This window comes from Apostichopus japonicus, chromosome 13 (assembly GCF_037975245.1).
Source record: "Apostichopus japonicus isolate 1M-3 chromosome 13, ASM3797524v1, whole genome shotgun sequence".
NCBI lineage: Eukaryota > Metazoa > Echinodermata > Holothuroidea > Aspidochirotida > Stichopodidae > Apostichopus > Apostichopus japonicus.
In genome coordinates this window covers 6,936,851-6,963,522 of record NC_092573.1, presented here as the reverse complement: position 1 = coordinate 6,963,522, position 26,672 = coordinate 6,936,851, and the positions used below count along the sequence as shown (strand labels likewise).

At 40.6% G+C, this 26,672-nt stretch overlaps 2 protein-coding genes across 4 annotated transcripts in view; one reads left to right on the top strand and one right to left on the bottom strand.

Moving 5' to 3' along the window:
• LOC139978925 (probable E3 ubiquitin-protein ligase HERC1) overlaps positions 1-26,672 on the bottom strand; it is a 72,623-nt gene that overhangs the window by 30,025 nt on the left and 15,926 nt on the right. For all 3 annotated transcript variants that reach the window (XM_071989506.1, XM_071989508.1, XM_071989507.1), the window contains exons 16-36: positions 25,091-25,229; positions 24,680-24,871; positions 23,807-24,028; positions 22,557-22,730; positions 21,432-21,534; positions 16,450-16,703; positions 15,861-16,117; positions 14,231-14,327; positions 13,400-13,560; positions 12,474-12,689; positions 11,885-11,999; positions 11,276-11,519; positions 10,262-10,434; positions 9,383-9,550; positions 8,223-8,326; positions 6,477-6,809; positions 5,650-5,889; positions 4,913-4,996; positions 3,362-3,794; positions 1,903-2,089; positions 411-1,390 (exon numbers count right to left, since the gene is read on the bottom strand). In XM_071989506.1, the coding sequence (XP_071845607.1) occupies positions 411-1,390; positions 1,903-2,089; positions 3,362-3,794; positions 4,913-4,996; positions 5,650-5,889; positions 6,477-6,809; positions 8,223-8,326; positions 9,383-9,550; positions 10,262-10,434; positions 11,276-11,519; positions 11,885-11,999; positions 12,474-12,689; positions 13,400-13,560; positions 14,231-14,327; positions 15,861-16,117; positions 16,450-16,703; positions 21,432-21,534; positions 22,557-22,730; positions 23,807-24,028; positions 24,680-24,871; positions 25,091-25,229 (4,876 nt within the window). The remainder of the gene's footprint in view (positions 1-410; positions 1,391-1,902; positions 2,090-3,361; positions 3,795-4,912; positions 4,997-5,649; positions 5,890-6,476; positions 6,810-8,222; positions 8,327-9,382; positions 9,551-10,261; positions 10,435-11,275; positions 11,520-11,884; positions 12,000-12,473; positions 12,690-13,399; positions 13,561-14,230; positions 14,328-15,860; positions 16,118-16,449; positions 16,704-21,431; positions 21,535-22,556; positions 22,731-23,806; positions 24,029-24,679; positions 24,872-25,090; positions 25,230-26,672) is intronic.
• On the top strand, positions 17,776-20,618 carry LOC139978926 (uncharacterized). The gene has a single exon (XM_071989509.1). It carries the CDS (start codon positions 18,073-18,075, stop codon positions 19,183-19,185), a length of 1,113 nt encoding a protein of 370 aa, XP_071845610.1. The 5' UTR covers positions 17,776-18,072; the 3' UTR covers positions 19,186-20,618.

Genomic DNA, 26,672 nt, shown 5'->3' with positions numbered 1-26,672 from the left:
CTATGGGCAATACATCCTTACATGCTCCAGTATTACAAGGCAATCCCCCAGTCTTACATCTATGGGCGATTCATCCTTACATGTTCTAGTATTATGAGGCGATCCCCCAGTCTTATATATATATGGGCGATACATCCTTACATGTTCCAGTACTACAAAGCAATCCCCCAGTCTTATATATATATATGGGTGACACATCCTTACATGTTCCAGTACTACAAAGCAATCCCCCAGTCTTATATATACATGGGTGATACATCCTTACATGTTCACCCAGACCTAAGTATTCCACTCTTTTTGGGTAGCGGGTATTCTTCTCTTCAGCAATTATTTGTCATCTTGCAAGCAACCAAATATGAAAGACAAAAGTGCATTTGCACACAATATGCTGCTCTGCATGGCTTACATACCTTCCACAGGCTTTCTTTGCTGTAAATCTGCTTCCCATGGGGCCTCGGCTGCCATTTTAACCAGCATATTTTGGGCTCTCTCCAACTCAAGCACAGATACTAATCTCCTGATGGGGGATGGTATAACAGCCTTCTGTACCAACTGTTTCATTATCTTGGCCATCATTTTACCAATCTCCTCCACATCCTTATCTCCGTCTTTACTACTGTTTGCTTTCTTCTTCTTCTCGCCGGAAGAGTCTGGAGATTTAGATCTCTTTTGCGCTACGGGTGGTACCAGGAGCATCTCTGCATACTTACTACAACAGAATATAGCGTTCAGAGACTTCAGGGCAGACGTCTGGAGCAGAGCTACACGGAGGCTCTCCTCTTCCGCCGGCAGGCCCATGTCACTGCTGCGATGCTGTAGATTCTGTTCCTTCCCAGGTTGGGAGACGCTTTCAGTCTCTTGGTTACCGTGGTGATGAGTCCCCTCACTCGTTGCTAACGAAGAGGAAGAAGCACCTGCAGTTGTCATGTGACTGTCACTTCCACTAGAAAGTTTTGTCTTAGTGACGTCACTTGTGTCACGGTGTTTGGATCCTACTTCGCGTTCTTCCGGAGAAGTAACTCTTTGCTGTTCTTGCTCTGGTGTCATTTTACTGACAGCTATATACATCTCGGTTCTGTGTCTCTGTGCCATGATTCCTCCATCCTCCCCCTCATCGGCTGCTCCTGCCTCGGTTGCCTGGGTTTCCTGAGTGGTATCCTCCTCCATAGCTCTAGCTATATCTGCATCCAGGGATTTCTCCAGCTCATCGATGGCTGCCTTGTTGTTCTCCTCCTGCCTCTTGTCGAGTTCCTTCTTGGCTGGTTTTGGTCTCTCCATCAGTCCCGAGAGGTGAGCTAAATCTAACAGATGCTGGGCCTCCAGACCTTGTAGGGAGTTGACCTGGAATATCGGCGGTATGATGGCGTCCAAGTTGGACACATGAGTATCACTATGGCGATAAAAATCAGTGTTGAGAAGCATTTACTTCATGTGGCCAATTTTTTTACATGGATTTTACCAAATTTTCTGTTGTCAAGGATAACCTGGTCAACAAACTGGTTAGTCGGTCATGAATCTTTTAGAATAATAAGTTATCAAAAGAAGTCTGAAAATTACACGGTTTGGTCCGAGTGATATGAATTTACAACCCAACCCACAATGCTCCATGAAAGGATGAGTTTGCACAAAATAATATCTTTGATATGTTGGAGAACATTAATAGACACAGTTTTCAGTACAGGTGGTATCTCTAAAACACTTACATTTTTTGAGAAATGACCATTTAAACATCTGAGGCTCATCAATTACAGTGATTGGACTGCATAGTCTACACACTGAGCATTACGATCAGTTCCTCACAGCCTACCAATATGCAGGAAGGCTAGGTTTTACAAGAATTCCAAAGTTTGAACTTCATCTAGCATATCCAACAATCTTTAATGCTAGCAATTTTCCCCATACCTGATATTGGCCTCTCCATCTTCCCACTGAACTTTAGCACAATGACTACCAGCTTTGGCAATGCCGAGTAAAGTTGCCTCTCGACCTGTTTGTTTTTGTGTGCAGCGCCCTCCCATACGCAAGCCTCCATCTACTCCACCGATTACGGCCAGAGCTGGCCAAACAGAGTCGCATAACGAGTTAAAATCTGGATAAGACAAATAAGAGAAGCAACCATAGTTGTGGCCTTTGATAATGTAATAATAAAGCCATTATCTACTGAACGGATTACAGCCAGAGCTGGCCAAACAGAATCGCATAACGAGTTAAAATCTGGATAAGTGAGTTGTGGGCTTCTTTGGAACTTTTGTCTTCCTGTTTGGGTAAACGGTTTATCATAAAATGTCTATACAGACTTCTTTTCCCTTCCATGATCATTTCTTGCAGGCAAAACACAGAAAACATATCAAGCTCACAATATTGAAGGAACAGATTTCACTTACTAGTGGGAGCGGGCTAGTGGGAGCGGGCTAGTGGGAGCGGGCTAGTGGGAGCGGGCTAGTGGGAGCGGGCTAGTGGGAGCGGGCTAGTGGGAGCGGGCTAGTGGGAGCGGGCTAGTGGGAGCGGGCTAGTGGGAGCGGGCTAGTGGGAGCGGGCTAGTGGGAGCGGGCTAGTGGGAGCGGGCTAGTGGGAGCGGGCTAGTGGGAGCGGGCTAGTGGGAGCGGGCTAGTGGGAGCGGGCTAGTGGGAGCGGGCTAGTGGGAGCGGGCTAGTGGGAGCGGGCTAGTGGGAGCGGGCTAGTGGGAGCGGGCTAGTGGGAGCGGGCTAGTGGGAGCGGGCTAGTGGGAGCGGGCTAGTGGGAGCGGGCTAGTGGGAGCGGGCTAGTGGGAGCGGGCTAGTGGGAGCGGGCTAGTGGGAGCGGGCTAGTGGGAGCGGGCTAGTGGGAGCGGGCTAGTGGGAGCGGGCTAGTGGGAGCGGGCTAGTGGGAGTGAGTTGGAGCTAGTGGGAGTGAGCTCATGGCAGTGGGAGCGGGCTCGTGGGAGTTGGCTAGTGGGAGTGAAAGGGAGCTAGTGGGAGTGAGCTAGTGGGAGAGCCAGTGGAAGTGAGCTAGTGGGAGTGGAAGGGAGCTAGTGGGAGTGAGCTAGTGGGAGGGAGCTAGTGGGAGTGAGCTTGTGGGAGATAGCTAGTGGGAGTGAGCTAGTGGGAGAGCCAGTGGAAGTGAGCTAGTGGGAGTGGAAGGGAGCTAGTGGGAGTGAGCTAGTGGGAGGGAGCTAGTGGGAGTGAGCTTGTGGGAGATAGCTAGTGGGAGTGAGCTAGTGGGAGGGAGCTAGTGGGAGGGGGCTAGTGGGAGGTATTGTAATGCCATTTAATGCTTTATGTCTGATATCATTTCATCAGATTGCTCTTTTTAACTCAGAGGTATGTCATCCGTAAGTGTAAATAACAAGTTTGGTTAGCACGTTGTTGTCATAGCAACTCACCATTAACTTCCTCTTGCACAATTGAATCTTTAACATCCAAATCATCTTTCTTTTTGTCATCTATCCCTTGATTATCTCCTTCCTCTGGAGATTCTTTCCTTTCCTCCTTCAACTGGACACCTCCTTCTTCCTGTTCAGCCTCAACATTCTCCTCTGTTTTTTCTGTGTCATGAACGTGACCTTTCATATCGCTTCCTTTTGGAATAATTTTGCCACATCTACCCTCACACATTGACTTCCAGAGGTTACCGGCTTTTGAGAGTCTATCGATCAAACAGTTACTTATGGTGCTCTGCCAGGTGGTATGCCGATGCAGGGAATGAATCAGGGAGACATGGGCCTCTGCGAGAAGGGAGGGGGTGGGCGAACACTGTGGATCACCTGGGTACAGATCTCTAGGCGCTCCTCTGACTTGCATCTCGCAAATTTTTACCTATAGGCGAAAGAGAATATTTTAGCCACATTAAAACATACAATCCCAGCTACAAATGGCTTTAATTGTGTATGAGTGTAGACAATAAATCTTCCAAAACAATCCTTGCAGTATAAATCTCTTAAACCATGAGTCATTTCGAATCTGCAAAAGGATAAAGCTGAGTGTTTTTCTTATCGAAACGAGTCAGCAGAGGTATTACTTCGACCAGGGGTTCATGACTTGTCCTGAGCATTCTTGTAGCAACAACAATGAACAGCTGTTACATGGTGACAGCAGTGGGATGTGACAAGTCTCCAGTGCTGTCACCATGTAATAGTCTCCTTTGCTATTTCTCTATTTGTACATAAACTTCCCTGAAATAGTAATAAACCTGGTTATCCTTGGTGGTAGCAGTAACATATTACAAGTCCAAAGACCCATTTCTGTAACAGTAATAAAACTGACATTACAAAGGGCAGCAGTGGGATGTGACAAATCTCACATGATATTTCCCTACATGTACATAAACTTCCCTGAAAAAGTAATAAGCCTGGTAATCCTTGGTGGCAGCAGTTACATGTTACAAGTCTTAAGACCTATTTCTGCAACAGTGATGAAACAGACATTAATACACAGTAGCAGCAGTGGGATGTTACATGATACAAGTCTTAAGAGCCATTTCTGCAACAGTAATAAAACTGACATTACACAGGGCAGCAGTGGGATGTGACAAATCTCACATGATATTTCCCTACATGTACATAAACTTCCCTGAAAAAGTAATAAGCCTGGTAATCCTTGGTGGCAGCAGTTACATGTTACAAGTCTTAAGACCTATTTCTGCAACAGTGATGAAACTGACATTAATACACAGTGGCAGCAGTGGGATGTTACATGTCTGAGGAGTCATTTCCTTAGATGTGCAAGAACCTTCCAGAAGCAGTATTACAAGACTTCTATTTACACTGTGGCTGCAATTGAATATAAATATACATTCTCTGCCAAATAAAATGATGATACATATGCACTTTTCAAATTTCCTCTTTCAGAGAGTTTTCGAGAAAGCAGCTACTTCACAATCCAAACAATCGAAACGATGTTAAGACCACCCTGCAGAAAATCTCTTTTGGACTCACTTTCTCTCCAGGGTTACTGCTGTAGAACATAACAACAGGATATAGTTCTGTGGCATTCATCTCTTCAAAGGCGAGTTTTGGTTCCTATAATCACAAAATCATACAGAAATGAAAGAAATTCCACAAATACGGAACATATGTCTCAAAATTTCAAGAAATTGTTAGAATTTATAACAGAATTAATTATGCGTTCCATGAATTAGCATTGACAGCACTGAATGGATGATGTCTTGCTGTCTTTGGCAGATAAAACCACCAAATAGTGTCCACAATCTCATTACTATTATTCCTTTGCAAAGTTCTCTGAAAAATAAATCCTAATCAAGTTTTATTTACTCAGAAAAACAAAAATACATGTCATAATTTTTTTTTTTTTTTTAAATCCAAATTTGAGTTAAAATGTTGAATTCGAAGCCACCCGATGTATAAGTTGTAAACCATAAGCACTAGCAGGCTTCCCCCACATTTTTGGTCGCTTTAAAGCGTTTTAAAAATAACTGCTGATTACTATGAATATTATAAAGGTGTCCAAAGTGCTATTCTGCTGGAGAAACTCACCTATCCCTCCCCCCCCCCACGACCGTTCTAAATATTATCCTCGCTAATCCTAACAGTTCAATGATGTTATTTTGAAGAAACAGAAGACAATCTTACTTTCATCAAAACAAGAATCCCAAAAATCAACAGACACATCTCAGAATGGCCTATATTCTTATTTTCTGATAAAATACTCTTACCTCTCCATTCTTGCCAAATGATAATGTTCTAGCTTCCATGTCTAATACACATGTGATTCTATCTCCCTGAGTGAAAGCAGTAAGGGTCAGGGAATGTTCGCCGTTGTGGTAAAGGTTCCCACTGTATGCTCTGTAAAGCCACATGTCTGAGGTTGTACGATGGCTGAAATCACACACTGGAAAACGAGAAACTCCGACACACGTCCCTTCATTGCCCTTGTTTTCTTTCACAATGGAAAACTGGAAGCAAAAACCAAATATGGCAAAAATTGAGTCAGGCTATCGAAGACTTGCAAAATGTAATAAATGAACCAGAGTAAAGCATTACGTCTCTCAACATTGTATCTATTGCTTAATAATCTAATTACTATACAATACAAAAGTTATACCATCTATAAAATTCTTTACTAGATGAAAAAGGGTTGTATATTTGGTTACTTTTTTTCTGTATGATCCAACCAAAAATGGCCTGAAATTGATTTGCCGAAGTTAAATGGACTGCATGCTACCGTGAAGAGTTGGTTAGACTTACATAGCTTCTGCTACATTAGAAATGTCCAGCACCATGTCCTTCTCTTCTTACCCATTTCGAAAAAAAGGAATATTAAGTAACGTACAACACAGTTTCTGCCGATGGCAAGCTTGCTCCATCTCCCAACCAGACCCACTCTTCCTCCTGCTCACTGTCCACTGCTGGTCTTGAGTAATAGTGTTCTAATATGTGGGTCCTAGTCTGTTGACTACTACTAAATCATGAAACCTTGTTCTATTCTATGACGAACAACATTGAACATAATTTCAACATCAAATGATCTCTACCGACTTACCGACCACTGATAGCAGCCACTGGATATAACAGTTGCACCTAGACCGTAGCCCCTACCTCCGGACCCATGGACTAGGATGTTACCCCCTTCTATGCTGCAACTGACCATCTTCTCCGCGTCGAAGACCACGTCGTGGAGGAAGATGCCGTCTTCATCTCCGCTTACGTCCTCCTCCTCTCCCGATGAGGAGGATGTCTGCTGTCCTGCCGAGGTATCTTGTTGCGTTACCTTCTTCTTGTTTCTCGCCTCTAGTATTGAGAGCTTCTGATTGGCCATCGCTCCCGGTTCCTTCCACATACTCGTCGATATATTCGTCAACAGTTGATCGACCACCTATGACAAAAAGTTGATCAGAAACACGACCTGAAGATACTGAGACTGTCACAAGGCGACCGTATATGAAACGATTGATCAATGCAAGATATAACAGACCTAGCAGGGTGCTTCATTCAAGCGTACAACATATGCTATCTGTTCCTACTGTTCGCACTTCCACGTATGGGGAACGTTTCTTTGCTAGATCAGCTCCAAAGCTCTGGAACAGTCTTCCCTTACATCTGAAAACAACCCAGCATGTGTCAACTTTCCAGAAAGAACTCAAGACGTTCTTATTCATGAATGCGTATCCATTTATTTGATAACTGTTGTGTCCATTTTGGGTACTTTGCTCCTGCAGCATTTCTGAGCAGTTTTTTTTAACTGCATAAAAGCGCTTTACAAATTCTTATATTACTATTATAATTAATACCATGATGGAATTGATTGATGTTTTGAATGGTACAAGGGATGACTGGAGAGAGCAAAATGATGAAGTCATTGAAACGGCCGCGGGGGAATGACACCTGAAATAACGACTTCTGAAATTGATCTCTGTAGCCCTTTCATCTCCTCAGCTGTTTCCTCTCCTTCGTTCAGTCTATTTCTTTCTCTATTCATTGTTCATTGCTACAAGTTAGTCTGTCTGTCCATCTGTCTAGTTTTAAGATGTCCTTAATCTGTTTTCATATCAGCGTGCCTTTGAACAACATTCTGTGAGGACTTGAAACGTCAGGCCCCTCCAGCTTATATACTCAACTACACAGGATTTTTGCATCAGATAAGCAGGTTTTTAACAGTTTTTCTTCTCTCTCTTGCATTATGTGAATTTAAAAGAAAAGTTTTGCACTGTGGACTTTTGCCTGACTAATGAATCGATTAAAGTAGTTGGCTTTGTTGCATCATTGCAACTGTTCTCTCTATTTACTTATGGGAGCGCTCTACTAGACAAGCCCTCTGGGTTTTTTGGAGTGCTTCCTTTCAAAATTTTCCCTGTTGTTGATATGTTTTGTCACTTAGTTAACTTCTCTGTATTTATATTGTGAAGAAACAATAAATGAAATGAAATGAAAAATGAAAAAATTGATACCATGTTCAACTTGTGATTTAAGTTTCTAAACAATTGTTGAATCAAAATGTAACCAAAGAATGTTCTTGACCTAATATTGTCCTATGATCTATCCCTACCACTGACTAACAACTTGACGACGGCTACTCCAAACCCAACTCTTACATGTTAGAGCTATAGAGTACGCAAGCATAGTTATGTTTGGGAGTCAAATTAACATACACTGGAGAGGTTTTAACTATCTGGAATGCAATAAAATATCCATATCTTTTTGGAGTCAGATGTATTTGCAATTGGAGAAGTTATTATTTTTGGAAGCACAATACTTATCATAAAGGTATCCCAAGGGTGTAAAAACTGACCTTTTGTCTACAATCAACGTCAATACTTGGTGAATGAGGCAGAACATACTGCAGGAGGTGTATTGCAAGAAGTCGCGTTCTATTGTTCTCCACAATAGGCACACCTGAACAAGAAAGGAGATAAGAAACAACATATTTTTATAAGACTACAGCTCAAATGTTCCCTGGGGGGAAATTGCAGTCTCTCAGACTGCTTGTATATTGCCACATTCAGGGATGTGCCCAGGATTTCCTGAGTGCCGGGTATGCTGATTGCCGTCCTGGGGGTCTAAGGGGGAGGGGTGTCCCCCTCCCCTTTGAGAAATGTTTCGATATTTGAAGGTGCTCAGATGCCAAATGCTGGCACTTGTGTAGCTTTTTAAGCACATACACATGTACTAGTTTTGCTAACAATTTAGATTTTTTTATTTTCTTTTAGTGAAATATATTACGTACCTGGTAAAAGTTATTAGTTTGTTTCAAAGAGATTTTACAAGGGACCGATTGAGGGCCGTTAGTAATGTTTCTCGCATGCGAAACTGATGCATTATTAGTCTGTATGATTTTGGCATAGGCTAGACCCAATTTATGTTGAATATATTGTTAGGAATGTCGGGATTTTAGATGAAAATAGTGCTGGGCGGGATCCACGATTTTTAAGACAGGGTCTTCGAATCTCGCTGAGACAGCTTGTTTTGACAACAAAGCAGCAAGAACAATCATGCTGATGTCTCTCAGGTTTCTGTCTTCAGATTAAGACAACCTCCCACCCCCTCCCCCACCCCTTTCAACTCATCTCACATCTCTCTACCACCCTTACACCTAAAATGTAACTGTCAGGGAAGGCATACATACATACATACATACAATGCATATCTGTAGAATATGATGTTATTTGGTTATAATATAAGATTATGAAATCCCAAAAGAGACACTCAGGGGAAAGAGACTTGAGTTTCCTTCTCTGCAACACAGAGAGATGTCTTTGAGCCAATAAGTGACTGGGCAATGATGTGTTGAACATTTCGTTAATATCATTAACCTCTGCTCCTCCAACATTTATATCAAAACCCAGTCTTATTATATCTCATTTACATTCACTTTATCTGCCACCTAACGTCCAATAACGAAATGATACCGAATTTCAGACAATGTAGAAAAGACATGTAAAATGTTCCTACCCTCGTCGGTGTGTTTGATAATTTTCATGAGTAAGTTTAGCCATTCCTGGGTGCCCATTTTCTGCTGGATCAGCTGCTGGCCACAGACTCGTCGAAGGAAGACCAGGAAGTCACCGAGTGATGTCTGAGCCCATTTATGAAGCTGACGTCTCGTCCATCTCCTTTCCCCTACGACACGGAGAGAAAAAATTTGAAACTTTCACCGTTTGCTCAAATCCTTAAACTCCTGGTCCACGTAACCGCACTCGTTATGGCGATCGTGCCTTTTCTGTCGATGCGCCTTCTCTTTGGAACGAACTCCCAATCGTGACTCCACGTTCGTGAATCTCCCCTCCCTTTGTATTTTCAAAATACAACTTCAAACATTTTATGTTTGATGACTAGTTTCTTTTTTTCCTTTGTCTCTTTTCTACATTGTAAAGCGCTTTGAAATGCTGTATTAAGCGCTATATAAATGTAATTTATTATTATTATTATTAAACTGAGAAGTGAACCCCATAATCATAATTCATTTACGTGATACATAGCAACCCCTCCTCCTACCCCTCCCCCACCCAACCCTGGTCTCTTCTCATTAACACATGCAACACAGCCAGACAAGTATACAGATGGGACATTGAACTTCATCACTATTCTATATGTTACAAGTTTGACAAAATTGTGAACATCGTAATTATACCATATAAACTTCTTGAATAGTATTTGAAAGGTTGAACTCATTTGTAAAGCAGAAAGATCACTTCTCTGGTGATTCAAAACACATCATGGACTAGAAAAAGAATAAGGGGGAGGAGGACAGGTGAGGAGGAGAGAGTGAGGGGTGATCTGGTGATTATTTTTAAAAAGCAATGATTCGTAGACAAAAAATATTGAACTCACCAACTCCATGTTTGGCTACAAACTTGTCTTGTTCTACATCCTGGAGTTGGAACACTTCAGTGACCTGGCTCCTGTTATGCCCCGAGGCAGCATCCAGGAGAGATAGCAGCTGGTCTTTGAGAAGATCAATCACCGATTCTGTGATGTGCTCTCCTATTTTCTCGGCATAGATCCTGCAAAGTGTGCAAAAGATCATCTCAGTCACCATGTTACGACTAATGTAAAAATTGTATGTTATTGCATTATTCAAAGTACTTTACAGTTAGTAGCTTCTAATTAACACAACCACATTGTTGGCGACCATTAAAATATAGCCAGAACAGCAGAATGTCTCTAGTTTGTTTAACTTAGGCACAATTCATTTCCAATAGACTTTATATGTTAGGCTACCTGAATTGACACAGGTGTGAAACAAGGAGACGAGACCCTGTTCCTCTGTAAGACTAAAAAATGTGTTTCTCCAGGAAACCTCTTTTGTGGAAGTTTTGCCGTTTAAAGCTAAAGTCAATCTCACATGAGGGTTCAATAGATTATATCTATTTTTAGGGGTTCTAAAATCTATTTTAGGGGTTCAATAGATCAAATGATCAATAAATATTTGCCTGTCACTCTTATGACTCAAACTAATCAGCTGTTTTTTAAAGAGATTTCATAATACAATATCATCAGTACATATAAGTGAATGAAAAGCTACTGTTACATGTGAAATAATTGATTCTTCTTAGCTAGCCATAGCTGCACTACTCCTGACACAGAAGTATATGAGGTAATATCATCTCAATTAGTATAAAAATTTGAGGATCTTGTCCCACTGAAGTAACCATGCTCCAAAACATGATTACCTCAAATAACTTATCCCACTAAGGTAACCATGCTGCCATGCCACTACATGAGGAAGTACAAAAGAATTTATCCCACTTAGGTGACCATGGTGGCATGCTCCTTCAACATGGTAAGTCTGACATGTTCCATCCGTCTTGTGAATATAACATCTTGAAAGTGTTCTACACCTACCCTGTAGAGATAGCCAACACCTGTATCAACCTCATGCTGGCTACCTGGAGTATACCCTGGGTCGGCATCACACCCCCCACAGATCCAAAGAGAGGGTTGATCCATTTCACTAGGGTGGCAGGCTGGTGGCAGAAATCAGCCAGCAGGGACAGGATGCCACTCGAGACCGCTAGCGTGATGTCCTGAGCTTTGTACTTGACACTCAAAGCAAAGATGATCGCCAGGAGCAGCCGTTGTTGGGAACCTGACAAGGAAAGCAATAATTAGAGTTTACTACATAGGACAGCATGTCTGTAATAAAGTCTGTAGGTATATTAGTATTTCATACTGCCACACTTCCAACCAAAAATAATCATTTCAATTCTTCTTTAGCAAAAAGTAAGTCTAAGTAGATCGATAACTTGCCAAATTTACATCAAAGCCATTTATTCCAAGATATTTTCTTTGCCATCACATTTATTCAAGTCAAATTCAATAAACACAACAATTGTCTTTAATACAATCGGGAGATATGAGAATATGAACCAGCTTGATATAACAAAGCCAGATTAAAATGTTGCAAGAAAACATGTTCCTTCTTGAAGTGCTGAAAGAATGAAACAATCTTACCAGTGTTTGTATCTGTCGCTCGTTCGGCTAGCATCGTCACGAGAAGATTACAAATGGAATTGGTGATGGCTTCTACTTGACACTGGGTTGAATATTTTGCAGTTTCCAGGCCATCCTGAGGGAATTTAGCCAAGATACAGGATTTATTGTCAATTTCTTGTAGATTGAAATCCACATCCAATCACAAGGAAGAGATTGAAATGCACATAATTGGTAAATCAAAACTTCAAACTAACCCAGAGATGTGTGAAATAACATAAATCCTACATATATATATATATATTAATAGTGTAGTTATCAATAATAGGCAGCCTAAAGCAACTTATTCCTGAACTGCAAAGTTAATTTATGAATACGGGAATGAATAAACATGATATTGTACTGTTTTTTTTTGTGACTAAACCTGAGCCACAGGAAAGACGAGGTAGTCTTCATGAACAAGTTACGAACCATTAAACCCAATTAAACAGTCAATGAACCAGAGTAGTAAAGAACTCTTGTTAATAGAAATAACCCCAAATTGAACAAAGAAAGTCTTCAAGAAATTTCTGTTTTTATTTCTTTGCCTCATAGATTTTTTGCCTCTTACCATGTAATGTGTTGTTCTATCATTTTCCTCTGTATGTGGTACATGAGACTCCAAGCCAAACAAACCGATCATGAACTGAAGATGTACAGAGGGCAGCAAACACAAAGAGCTAAATGCTGTTTCCGACGATGTCCCAGATTCCCCGGCCGGCTTTGATTTCCCGTCGGCATTTTTATGGAGAAGAAAGAAGATCTGGTTGAGGGCATCCAGCCTCATCTAAAGGACAAATGGGTGAGGTGAAACCATGAAACATTAAGAGTAGGTTATTGTCTTACATTTCGGCATGTGTTGACACTATGTGATACTAAAATCCCAGAGCAATGCATTGCAGTAACTTAGAAAAGGCAACTGTCTCATTCCAAAGATGAGGAGAAAGTCAAAATTTCAAAACATTCCACTTTGCATTTTACCAAAAACACTTATTTGAAAAGAGTCTGGAACATAACCACTCACTTTGTTAATGTTCATCTTGTGAACAAAATATCTCGGGGAAGAGGGGGGGGGGGGGTATTTTCATTTAAGCATTTGCAATCTTACTTTAAGCAGTATGGTGAAATTGAAGGATATCGGCAACAATGCACAAAGACTTGCTTCTTATTCTACAAGTTGATTTTGTATTAGGTTATAACCAATTAGACCTAATATCCAACACTCTAGACAATGACAGTAAGCAAGAAAAATATGATTTATAAAAATTTCATCTCCTTACTGAAAAACCAATACATCTCTGTCTGCTAAACAACACCAGATATCCAACCACAAAATTTAAGTGGTAAAGAAAAGAATGGTAAAAGTAATAGAACATTCCCAACACCATCCAATATATTTTTCAATCCCCATACCCATTCCCACCACTACCTCTACCTTACAAGAGAATGAAGGAAAAATATTATTACAGGGACAAAATGGGGCACAAAATAACACACCTCAGCTCTGCACTGTTGCCTAGCCATTGCCATAGCAACAGAAGATGTCTCCAACATGAAGGGACTCTCTTGTGCAATCTCTTTTGTAAATGACAGCTCCTTTTCTGGAAATCCTTGACATACAAAGCTATAAGTATCTGAACAAACAGATTTAATGTCCTCTGGAATAGAAAAGTGAAAATAAAAATAAATAAATAAAATGTGCTTACAATGGCTTTCAAAAGCATCCTTAAAATCAAAAATGGAACAACTGTCAAGAAAAACTTGAACATTAAGAAAATTCCCTCTCCTCTATCCATCTTCACTGCCTGCTCTAATAATCATAATAACAATGGACATTTATAATGTGCCGGTATCCGTCAAAAAAAGACGCTCATGGCACAGTGACACAAACAGTGCGACAGCAAAACAACAGTAAACATACTACAAGACAAAAATGCAAGCAAGATGGGGCAAGAGTGAACAATAAATTAAACAGTTTTCATCAGATGAGTCTTGAGAGAGCATTTAAATGAAGCAAGAGATGGACTGTGTTTTACATGTTCTTGAAGGCTGTTCCACAGAGAAGGGGCAGCAGCAGTAAAAGCTCTTTTGCCCCATGATCGATTTGAGCGATTTTCACACAGAAGTAATTTATTGTGTGATCTCATGAAACTGCAATTTGCATGATATGGTTGCTTACTCTACATAAGGATGATAGCAACTTCATTAACTAGATCTTTCTAAAACCAGACATGTTCATTTCTATGCACCACTTTAAAGGAAGGGCACATCAAATTACCACACTGTGAATCAGAACACATTATTAAAGATGATTTTGATCCCACCTACCACTAGTAACAACTGGCACACCAACTCTCTGCTTTGACTTATCTGTGCTGGAAGTTATCTCTGACATGTCTCCATGAGAAGAGCCGGCAGGGTCCTCCTATTGATGAGGGAGGAAAAGTTTATGAAATATCATTATTATCATACACAGTACACTTGGTGCAGCCTCATCCTGACAGATAATTGAGATATAATAAGAATTATATAATAGAATTATAAGTGTCAAACAAAAGTGAGCAAGAATGGTGAAATTGATACACCAATAATCACCAATAATCACCAATATTCACCAATAATCACCAATAATCGATACAGGTGACTAAGCCGACCGTGGAATGACGACCTTCTTTACTGGTTTCGAACCTCTAGACATACAATCTGTGTCCATATCCTACTTTCTTAAATACTGAGGTGAGCAAAGGCATCCCATTCGACATCACTGCAGTGCGGCAATGACCAACAAAGTTGTTTCGAAACCAAGTGAAGAATGGAAACAAACCCCTTTTCCCAAGTTCACAAAACCAGATCTACCAAAAGACTCCGCACATCACCACTGCACTGCAGCGATTTTTGAATAGGTCAAGACAATCTGGATCCTGGCGTAATTTTGATCTGGGGACCTAAGAATTGTGAGGCGGACACTCTGACCGCTGAACCATGCCTTTGCCTCATATATATATCTTTGAAGTTGTAATCAGTTGGAAAATCCATAAAAGAGAAAAAAATTTGTCTCCAGCGGGACTTAATTCCAGTTCTCTCGGTTTATAGGAACAATGCTAGTCCTGTTATACATATTTCGGGCTTACTGTAGAGATCAATCATCATGATAATAACCAAAATTGTGAATCCTAAAGTCTATAATTCATATATATATATATATATATATATATATATATATATATATATATATATATATATATTTATAGGCTTTAGGATTCACAATTTTGGTTATATATAAATAATTGAAATCGTTGTGAGTTGAAAAATCCAGAACAGTGAAAAAACTTCCAGCCTCCAACGGGATTCGAACCATGGGCCTCCCGCTTGATATAAGGACACCCTAACCACTAGGCTATGGACGCGGTTCGATACCGGTAAGGAAGGTCGTAATTCCATATATATATACATACATATATAGATACATGTCAATTTATTTGTTTCCCTGGAAGGTATCAGTCAGAGGTCACGTGGGTGTCGGTCAGAGGTCATGTAGTGGTCAGGCAGATGTTAGATTAATGTCAGTCAGAGGTTAGGTGGGTGTAAGCCACAGGTCACGTGGGTGTCGGTCAGAGGTCATGTAGCGGTCAGGCAGATGTCAGATTGGTGTCAGTCAGAGGTCTCGTGGGTGTAAGTTACAAGTCACGTGGGGTCAGGTCTCACATCGACCATTGTGGACTTGAGTACCTATTGGTGATGTTTGCTGTTATTTTCACTTGTTTAAACAACTCTTTCTTTAGATTACTTCTTTAATTGGTTCTTCCGATGTTTTTTCCCCCTTTCTGCTGCCAATGTCACTGCTGACAGTTGGACTTTTCTAGAACAGAGTCTCCTTCATGAATTTGTTTGGAACAACTATCTTGATTTTGATAAAAAAAAAATCATTCAGTCTTGATAATAACTTTGATTTTCATACCTGCTGCTGTTGCTGCAGTCGACTGCTATCTTCATGTTGATCATCAATTTCCTTCACGAGATCATTTTTCTCCTTTCGGGTTGCCGGGGTGACCATCAGTAACAAGTATATGCATCTCTCAATCAATGCTCTAGAGGCTTCTGAGTAACTCAGATGTATTTCTTGATGAGTTAGATTATTATCCTCTGGGATACTGGTCACCGGTGGAGGTACTTGATCAACTGAGGCCGTTTCCAGTTCCTCTGCTCTCACTTCAACTGTTGACAGTTTAAAAGAGTATAATAACTTTTAAAGTTTCCTTCTCTTTTTCTGCTTTTCTACTTAAAGTGTCTGTGGGCGTAAAAACAGTCCGAAGAAACTCCTGCGGACATCAAAACTTTGTAATTAACATGTTTGAAAGAATCATGTGCTCTAAAACAAAGCTGAACAATTTATTGGACACCTTATACCGCTCAGTACTTTAACATCTGTTACTCTAAAAATTTAACCTCTACCAAAATATCTCTATGAATTTTTTAAGGATTTTTTTTTTCAGTTCATTAAAATATCATTCATTCATAGGTACAAAAAAAAAAAAATGAAATCATACTTTGAATTCTCTTCTTCTTGAGGTAGCCTTTGATGGTCCTAGGGTGAGGTGGGTGAGGTGCATGGGTCGCCCCTTCCGGATCTGGTGCACTCGAACTTGACTCTCTGGGTTCACGAGAATCAGATGTCGTAGACACAGAACGAGACCGGAAGATGGCCTGGCCTTGTAAAAGTTTGACCCCGATTAAGTCGCTGTGTACCTTCATGACAGTCTGGAAGACTTCCACGAAATCTTTCTTCTGGGAACTAGATATCCTGTTGGTTAAATAGGGAATCTTTACTTGTACAAAAACCGTGACTTTTTGTGCTACAGACCACTCTGACTGCTTGCAGGATACTTGAGCGAGTATTTCCAATCATTCTCACAACTTCAATTCTCCAGCAAAGTTTGAAACGAACACCGCAAAAGTATCAAAATTTGCAGTAAAAACTGAAAGTGTGCAATTCGAGATATCACTACAATAAGCCATGATAAAAACTGAAGTTCTAATGTTTGATTTCCAATTTCCAACGGTAATGTTACAATTCTGAAATGTTATTTGGAATAATCACTCTTTCTGAGAAAATGAATCCCTGTTTTTTCATTTAGTCAGAGTGACAGACAAACTATCAACAGAAAAAGCTTGAACTTTGTTATAATTTTGAATTACAATCCTATTTTTCACTGCCTAGCCGATCAGATTTAAAGGTCCTTTATTTACTTGCATTGATTTTTATAAACAACTCATCTTGCTGCAGACAAGCAACTATATATGTTACCATAGAAACAACGCATATCTTATCTCATGATGACGCAGTAACATTACCACAGTGATGCCTTCTATAGGTAATATGTTGCTTGTTTTATGCCATGTTGTGCAATGATATACACATTTTTATTCCAATTTAACATTGCTAAGCAAAGTTTAATATGTCTCTAATCATGTTTGGAGGTATTGTCCTGAACTTTCCTCGTTTAAGAGTTGTTTTATCATGACTTCGAGCTTGACAGTACTTTCGGGGATTTGAGCTGAATCCATAATTTATTAGCACTGGTAGCCTGAAGTAGTCAAAACAAATCAGATTGTAACGGAGTACTTCCTTTTAAGCGAGATTAACGGTCTCAAACCGGAAGATACTAGGTCCCTGTCCGAGCTGTTCGTTCGTTATTACACGTACTTGGAGACGGTCGTTGTTTACTTATGTGGATTCTATCTTCGGTTCCAATCTCTGAGAAAATAATACTCAACATAATTCTTCAAAGTTAGCATTAGTTTTTCAAAGGAAACCACCGGATGGAACTGATAGTGAGAGCCGGTTTAATCTCCGGAGTCTATTTGTAAATGGAAGCTAACAGAGAAAGTAAAACAGATCATTATTAAACGACATCAGTAAAAAGCTGTTATAAAGTGACTACCACTGGGAAACAAGCATTCACAAATCTGCTCTAAGAACTGCTACTTGACAAGAAATCATCCCATTCCAGCAGATCTGGCTTCATTTCATTGCATTCGATTCAACAAAACCAAAAGGCAAAACCAAAGTCAAATATTGTCATTTCTCGCTCGCCAGAAGCGTTGGTTGTACCGATCATCCCTAAGGATTTTATTCGTCGAACCGACAGAGATAAAACCACTTCTGGAAAATGCTGGTTTCTTGGGTGCTGATCTTCTTTGTAATAAGTGTCTCTGGGGCAGAGCAAGATGTTACTGGATCCAAGGAAGAACACAAATTGATTTCAGCTGTGAAGGAGTTTATACTGAAGCAAGGTACCCACGACAGAGATAACAATGATGAGGACACACTTGTGACTTTGTTCAGGCTGGTCTCAGAACTCCAAGGGACCGTCAATGATATTCTCCAGAGGCTCAATGTGACGGAGAACGTCATCTTGGCTGACAGGAAGGAGGTGAGGAGAACACGAAGGAGCAGTGGACAGGATCTGCCGACCTCCGGTTGCACCCCTGGTGCTGTCGGCTGCCCTGGTGCTTACACTCCGTACTTCATGGGGCAATGTTTTCTTTGTCCTCCTGGACCAGCAGGTGCTCAAGGGCCTCCTGGGACAGAGGGTGAAAGAGGCAGGGATGGTCGTGATGGGCGAGACGGTGACCGCGGCCCGAAAGGTGATAATGGAGACTGTGAGTCTGCCTCTGTTGCTTCAAATAACCAGCAAAGTTTCACAGGAAGCTCACCGACATCCAACAATACAGGTGTCATTTACGTAAGATGGGGAAGATCTGAATGTCCTGTCACATCAGAGCTTGTATATAGCGGTGTAGCAGGAGGGGAGTATTACTCACACAAAGGTGGTGCAAGCAATTACCTCTGCCTACCCCAGGAACCCATATATGATGAACCAGAGGCAACAGCTCACGCTTCAAGAGGTTTTGTTTATGGAAGCGAATATGAAACCAATACGTACCCACCGTACGCTCATTTACATAACAGTGAGGTACCATGTGCAGTGTGCAAGGCAGTGAAACGTTCCAGTTATATAATGGTCCCCGCTAGAAATACATGTCCTGGATCAGAGTGGACCCTAGAATATTTTGGCCACCTCATGAGTGATTACCACAACCACTGGCGGAAAGAATTTGTTTGCATGGATCGCAATGCAGAGGCCATACCTCGCACCGCCCAGGGTGCTGATGGATCACTCTTCTACCCCGTTGAGGGGCGGTGCAGTTCATCGGGAGGGATTCCCTGTGGACCTTATGTGAATGGTTACGAACTCACGTGTGCTGTTTGTACTCTCTAAGTGTCACTGCAAGTTCTCTGTGATGTTATTGTATTTGTAGATTTAGTGATAACATTTTAGCATCGTAGTTTAGACCTTTTGAAGACACCTTTTGGCCTAACCTTGGAAGAAATGGTGATGAAGCTTTCTTTTCTTCTTCAAATAAAAGTAGAGATTATATTTACTCAAAACTGTAAAACTTAAGGTGATAATTTAAAAAACTTAAATAGCACTTTAACTTTATATTATATTATAGAGAGGCAAGCTAAGTTGAATTCTTCCACAAGTGTTACCTAGAAGCAAAACCTCGTTAATATTTTACTTTTTGATATAATTTTTTTGCCTTTGATATTATATAAGCCCCTTTGCTATTATATAATCCCCTTTGATGTTATATAAAATGCATTAATGAGGATGATAGGAGGTAATCTTGTGTTTAGATTTGGCATAACATTTGTGAGATTTTTACTTGTGTTCATTTCTGCAGTAATCTTGCCATCTTTACAGTAGTTTGATGTACAATACCAGTTTAACTATTGGGGGTTTGGTTCTGTTCTTTCAATAGTTCAGAACTGACATCGTTAGAGAGGTGGTACCTTCATATCTTTAAGAGAGAATTTGGATCCTGGTGGGCAATTGCATCCATTATTTTTCTACCAACTATATAAAACATTCTGCCCACCTCAGAGTTGAATTCCCATTTTGGGAACTGGGCTTCAATCATTAATTTGTTTGAAAGAGTGTGTTGACGATACGGTCTTTCATAAACTCCTCCTGAACAGTAAAACCCAATGGACTTCAACTCTGAGTACATGCTGTAGTACCACTATGACTTACGGCACCACAGAGTCAAAAGTTAGGAGTTGAAGGTCAAAAATAAAACCTGAACATTGATAATCACACAGATGCATAAATGACATTGCCAAACCCATCATACACTTGAAGTGCATCACTTAGATTATTCCAGGGTAGATACTTGTTGAGCCTATGTGGTAGTTATAATAAATCAACAATAATTGCAAATTTTGTTATCCTTTTGGGGTGTTGGTGGCTTTGTTTTCAAACTAGAATTGATGTGTCATTGTACTATTATGGTAATATTTTAAGACCCCCTGTGAATACTTGTTGTTTAATCTTTTCTCAAGAAAATTAATAACTGTCGGTTAAGTTGTGGGGTATGTTGTGTAAAGGAACCCCCTGGCAGGAGAAGGGCAATATACCGCAATACATAATTATATACCATCCTCCCCCCAAGTGTTGCCCCCCTCTACAAGCCCCCCACCCCCTCTCTCAGTCGAGTGATAACACCCAGGTGACGACACTTTCGCTTCAAGATAATTGAACCTATAGGAGAGAGTGAGTACCTCATTATCTGTTTGTTTTAGTTATTTTAAGTAGTTATTTTCTATGTTTTTGTATTTGGACGACCACAACAAGATGAAGTTGTAACTACATTCATATTTCTTGTCTTTTCTAATCATATTTTGATAAGCAAACATATAAGTGTCAACTGTTTTGTTCAAATATTTTCCTTTTAGTAAATCCATTGCTGTGTGAATTCTTAACTGTCCCAACAATCTCACATTAGCGGGTCCCACACCCACTGGGAAGCGCCACTTGTTATTTCCCACAAATTCCCTAAATATTAATACTTACCAGTTGGTATCATGAACAGCAATTCTTTAAGGCTTAAAATTTGATACTTGCTAATAATACATGCATATCTCTATAAACTATATATATCTATATTCTTTCTAACATGCACAGAATTGATGAAATTGAAGGAAGGAAGAACTTTGGGGATGGGAGAGGAAGGCCTGGGGTTGATAAGAAAAGTAATATTGTGACAATGAAACATGTAACTTGTTATCTCTGTAAAAACAATTTTGCATTAAAGGCCTTCTACATCGATTGGGGGAGGGTGGAGGAGGGGAGAGAAATGAATTTTGGCAGCTTGTATCAGTACATGAAAGGTAAATTGGTCCACTAGTCATCTTGTTGTGTGTATTTCAATGTTGGGGAGAGACAGGACAAGCAATTGCCATTACAGTTGATGAGGCTGATCAAGATTCTTCTAAATGAGTACATGACCCGAAGACAAACTTGAATGAATCGCTCTCAAAACAAATTACAGTACGATACCAGTTATGCTGGTAAATATATTCAAATTAACAACACTGTCCGTAACAATCGGTGCAACACATTGATTTAATATAGAAAAGTATCTTACATTGAACAAAAATCATGCTCAGTGTTTAACAACTCACCCTTGAAATGAGAAAAGGCAGCAATGTTTGAGTAAACAGGCTAGCAGACAACGACAGGCCCTCTCTAACATAGGATCTTGAATATCATCTCCAGCCTCCCAACCTGAGGAATATCAATTAATCAAAGTCTCCTGCATAATGGCATGCCAACTAAATACATAGGGTACCGGATATGGGGTACCGGATATGGGGTACCAGACAGGGTACCAGATAATTCAGGGATGAGCCTGGGGTAAAGAAAACAATCACGGAACTTTGCAAAAATTGCGGTATAGGCTCCAGTTTGCGTATGATATAGTGTGTTAGGATCATAGTTTTTGTCCCCAAGGTAGAAAACAAATCACGGATATTCCGCGAATTCGCGGAAAAAGCTCATGCCTGAGATATGTACCAGAGATATGTACATATGTAACAGATATGTAACCAGATATGTAACACCAGATATGTAAGTTACAGATTCAAGGCAGTAAGTACTAGAAAATAATTTAGGAAGTTAAACTTGTTCAGCCGAGAGACTAGTGAAGACACAATCAAATTAATACATCCAGCCATCTCCATTTAATGCTGGAGGGTTATTCTTGGACTCTTCTTAAACATCAATTCCACTTGACAAAGGAGGCCTGTTTGTCAAGGGCTTTTGCTGGACCTGTTGGTTTATGTATAGTGGAGGGCCCTTTGTCAAGGGCTTTTGCTGGACCTGTTGGTTTATATAAAGTGAAGGGCCTTTTGTCAAGGACTTTTGCTGGACCTGTTGGTTTATATAGTGGAGGGCCCTTTTGGATCCACGCCATTGTATATCTCAAGGAAAACATATTTTACACATGGACTGCAAAGCGAATTGATTCCAACTTCATCCTCATATGTTTGATACTTTTTCTCTGGGGAGTGGGCGGGGTAGGGGGACGGATAGCATTGTGATGATCTAAGATCAAATAAAAGTCTCCGGATTATAAAATCTCTCCTCTCATTTCGCACTTATCTGTCTGCCTTTCATTTTGCCTAAAGTAGTTTGGTTTTCCTGATCTGTTGGTCAAAATAATACTTCGCTCTCCCTTGATTTTATTTGACCAACAATGATACGACTGTACAAATACTTGATCAAAGCCAATTGAAGTAATTCCTCACCTTTATTTTGCATGTATTCCTGCATTTCATGCCAGATGGACGCAGCTGGATCCTTTGTTTTGCCCAGACATAAATCCAGGAGGGATCTCAGATCTGGAGGTAGCTCGTGTTCAGAGATGCAAAAATCATCGTCCCCAGCGATCACAGCTTCTGAAACTCTTCTGACCAACTTTTCTGCAGACGAAATGAAACCATACAGTTCCAAACAGGTTTGGTAATTACATAACATAGAAGTAGAGACTGGGCAACTCCATGCAGACTCATGTATGGTACATACAGTGAAAATCAAAGTTGTGAACTTGTGTATGGTACATACAGTGGAAGTGAAGGCAGAATGGCTTCATACTGACTTGAGTGGGGCACATACAGAGGATTGCAGGCCAAATGGCTCCACACAGGCTTGTATATGATACATATAGTGGAAGTGGAGGCAAAATGGCTTCATACTGACTTGGGTGGGGTAAATACAGAGGATTGGAGGCTAAATGGCTCCACTTACTTGTGCGTGGTACATACAGTGTAAGTGGAGGCAAAATGGCTTCATACTGACTTGGGTGGGGTACATACAGAGGATTGGAGGCTAAATGGCTCCACTTACTTGTGCGTGGTACATACAGTGTAAGTGGAGGCAGAATGGCTTCATACTGACTTGAGTGGGGTACATACAGAGGATTGGAGGCTAAATGGCTCCACTTACTTGTGCGTGGTACATACAGTGTAAGTGGAGGCAGAATGGCTTCATACTGACTTGAGTGGGGTACATACAGAGGATTGGAGGCTAAATGGCTCCACTTACTTGTGCGTGGTACATACAGTGTAAGTGGAGGCAGAATGGCTTCATACTGACTTGAGTGGGGTACATACAGAGGATTGAAGGCTAAATGGCTTCACGAACTTGTGTATGGTACATACACTGGAAGTGGAGGCAGAATGGCTTCATACTGACTTGGGTGGGATACATACAGAGGATTGGAGGCTAAATGGCTCCACTTACTTGTGCGTGGTACATACAGTGTAAGTGGAGGCAGAATGGCTTCATACTGACTTGAGTGGGGTACATACAGAGGATTGGTGAGATGGCACAGAGATTTGGGTAGGGCAAAAACAGTGCAAGTGGAAACCATACATCTCCACACAGATCTGGGTAGGGCATGCTTAGCCAATGTGAAGACTAAAGGGTTTCTTGCATGGTATACATCTACGACATCTGCACAGCTTCACATAGGCTTAGGTACAGTAAAAAGACTCACCACAGTCATTCATATCTCGTTCTAAACCTTTACTAAGCAGCTTTGATTTCAGCCATTGCTGTGTCTCGATTTCCTCCTTAGAAACAGGAAGCCAGTCAAGCATACCTCCAAGGAATCTACCAACGACCAATGAACAGGTCCGCTCAAGGTCCACCAGCCACACCCATCCTCTCGCCGGCTGAGGCAAGGGCATAGCAGATGGGTCAGGGGTATCTTGAGAACCTGAAGGAAGAGAACAAGACACAGTCATAGTACAGACAACCTTCACCCTACCTGCTTTATGCTTTAACCTTAGATACCACTATGTTTCAATAATTACATGTTTAGTTGCCACCACCACCACCATCACCACAATCATCAGCACCACCACCACAATCATCATCGTCATCAGCACCATCATCACCACCACACCATCACCACCACCACAATCATCATCATCATCAGCACCACCATCATCACACCATCATCATTACCACCACCATCATCATCATCACCACCACCATCATCATCATTACCTCCACCAACACCACCATAACCATCATCATCATCACCACCACCACCATCATCATCATTACCACCACCAACACCACCACCACCACCATCATCATCATCTTCATCACCACCACCACCACCACCATCATCATCATTACCATCATCATGATTATATTTATATCATCATCGTCTTCGTCGTCGCCATCATCACCGGCATCGTCATAATCATCATGATCAACATCAATCAACAACATCATCATCAACATCATCATCATCACCATCACCACCATCATCACCATCACCACCACCACCATCATCACCATCATCACCATCTTCATCATCATCATCCTCAACATTTCATGTCAACACACTATACTTTACCCTGGATGGGCCACTGAAGTTCTTGCTCCTCCAATATGTTAGCAGCTGGTAGGAGACAGTTAACACGGTCAAGCTCTGGTAGAAGAGCCAGCAGAGAGTGGAGAAGTGGCTGAGTAAAGGCCACAGGGAGCAGGAGAAGTGAATGAAGAATGTTGGATAGCATAGCACCGGCAGCCGAATTGTATAGTACATCTGAAGAGAGGAGACCACAGTTTAAAATAATACTAGATGAAATCAATCAAAATATAACTGAATGCATTCAACTTACTGTATGGAATAAGGCAATAACATGCATTCAATTCCCTGAAGATGACAACTTATTTCCAGTGAATGACTCCATGAACTCTGAGAAGTTAAAAACAAGTGTATATAGAGTAGAAACTTAAATAAGAATATTACTGAGGCACTAACCTCTCAACTTGCATCTGATTATTTGAGAGCTGTGGCCGTTACTTTGTTCAAGCAGTTTAGAGGAACGCTGAAGGACTTCCACAGCATGCGGAAAGAGAAGCAGCAAGTGTTTGTGGAGGAGGGACGCAGGAGCTGTTACCTACAAATACCAAAAAAAAAGAAATCATAAACACAGAAGTAATAGGTCACAGTCAAGAAGTAAAGAGGTGAGATATCACCAAATTCAATAAGGATTATGGATGAGAAATCAGGTCAGGTTGTGGACTGACCGGTCACGTCCCTGATCACCCATTGTTTGAATGACTATTGCTAAACAAAATATCAATTGATTTGAAAAAGGAATTTATTAACTCGTACTAGTATAATATAATCTGCTCACGTATCCATCTCAGCATCATTAGGATATTATTACTGTATATTTAATCCTTACGTATATATACTGTATTATATATATTTGTACATTTTTCTTTTCTTTTCTCCCAAGGAGTCTCCTACCTTGTTAAGTCTTTTTAAGACTTTATAGGAGACTTCCTTTCCCATTGTATACAATTGGCGATAAAACAAATAAATGAATTAATTGATAGCATGAAAGAAAAAAACGAAGACTTGGAGAGAAATTAAGAATGGGAAAGAAGAAGAAGGATCACTTAAACTGAAGTTTGTATTAAAGTCAATTGTGTGAGTCAGCAAACTAAATAAATTGTGATTTTCTGTGAATCCTCTTCTACAACTACTGTATAGTCTCTCTTAGTAGGGTGTTATACCGTGTGTATTATCTGAATAAGTGCGAGCATTGTGGTCTAACTTTAGCATCATTAATGTTGTCACAGTGTGTTAACATTGATGTAATACACCCATATAGATCACCAGCTTCACACTAAGCACAACAACATGGAATTTAATAGTTCGTTAATCAGAATAGCCCATAGTATGAACTTTGACCTCCATGTTTGGTCTTTTCAATTATTCCCAACACACGAACAACCGAACAACGTGGAAACATTTCAAATAACATAAAACTGGAATGTGCATGTAGGAGATGTATATTATCTATCGATTGATTAGAAAGGGGAAGACTAAAAGTCCAACCTGGTTACTTTTGTGACTCCCCCCCCAATTAAAAGTTAATAAATAAATGAGAGCGTTGTGGTCATGTGGATAAGGGAGTGGACTTTGGATATAAGGATTGCAAGTTCGATTCCTGGCCAGATCATTATGTTTTGTCCTTGGGCAAGGTACTTTATCTCCACCCAGGTGTAGGCATGGGGGCCTGCGAGATACACTGTCAGTTGTATAGCTGCTGCCATGTGGAGGGATTGTCTCTGTTTGACAGGTTATCGTTGACCGGGGTAAAATTGTGATTCGCCTTGAGCACCGTTATCGGTGGATATGTCTGCACTTTATAAAAACCCCAATAATAGTATTACTATTATTATTATTATTATTGTTATCATAATAATTGTCATTTATTATTATTATGGTTAAAGAAGCACTAAATCCAGTGACTTAATGGAAAATTATCTTTGTACTCTTACAACAAGGCATTTCCGTTTACCACCACAACAAAGCTTCTTTGAAATAA

Excerpts from the sequence above, each read along its gene's own strand:
- LOC139978926 (XM_071989509.1), top strand. The coding sequence starts at position 18,073 with ATGCTGGTTTCTTGGGTGCTGATCTTCTTTGTAATAAGTGTCTCTGGG.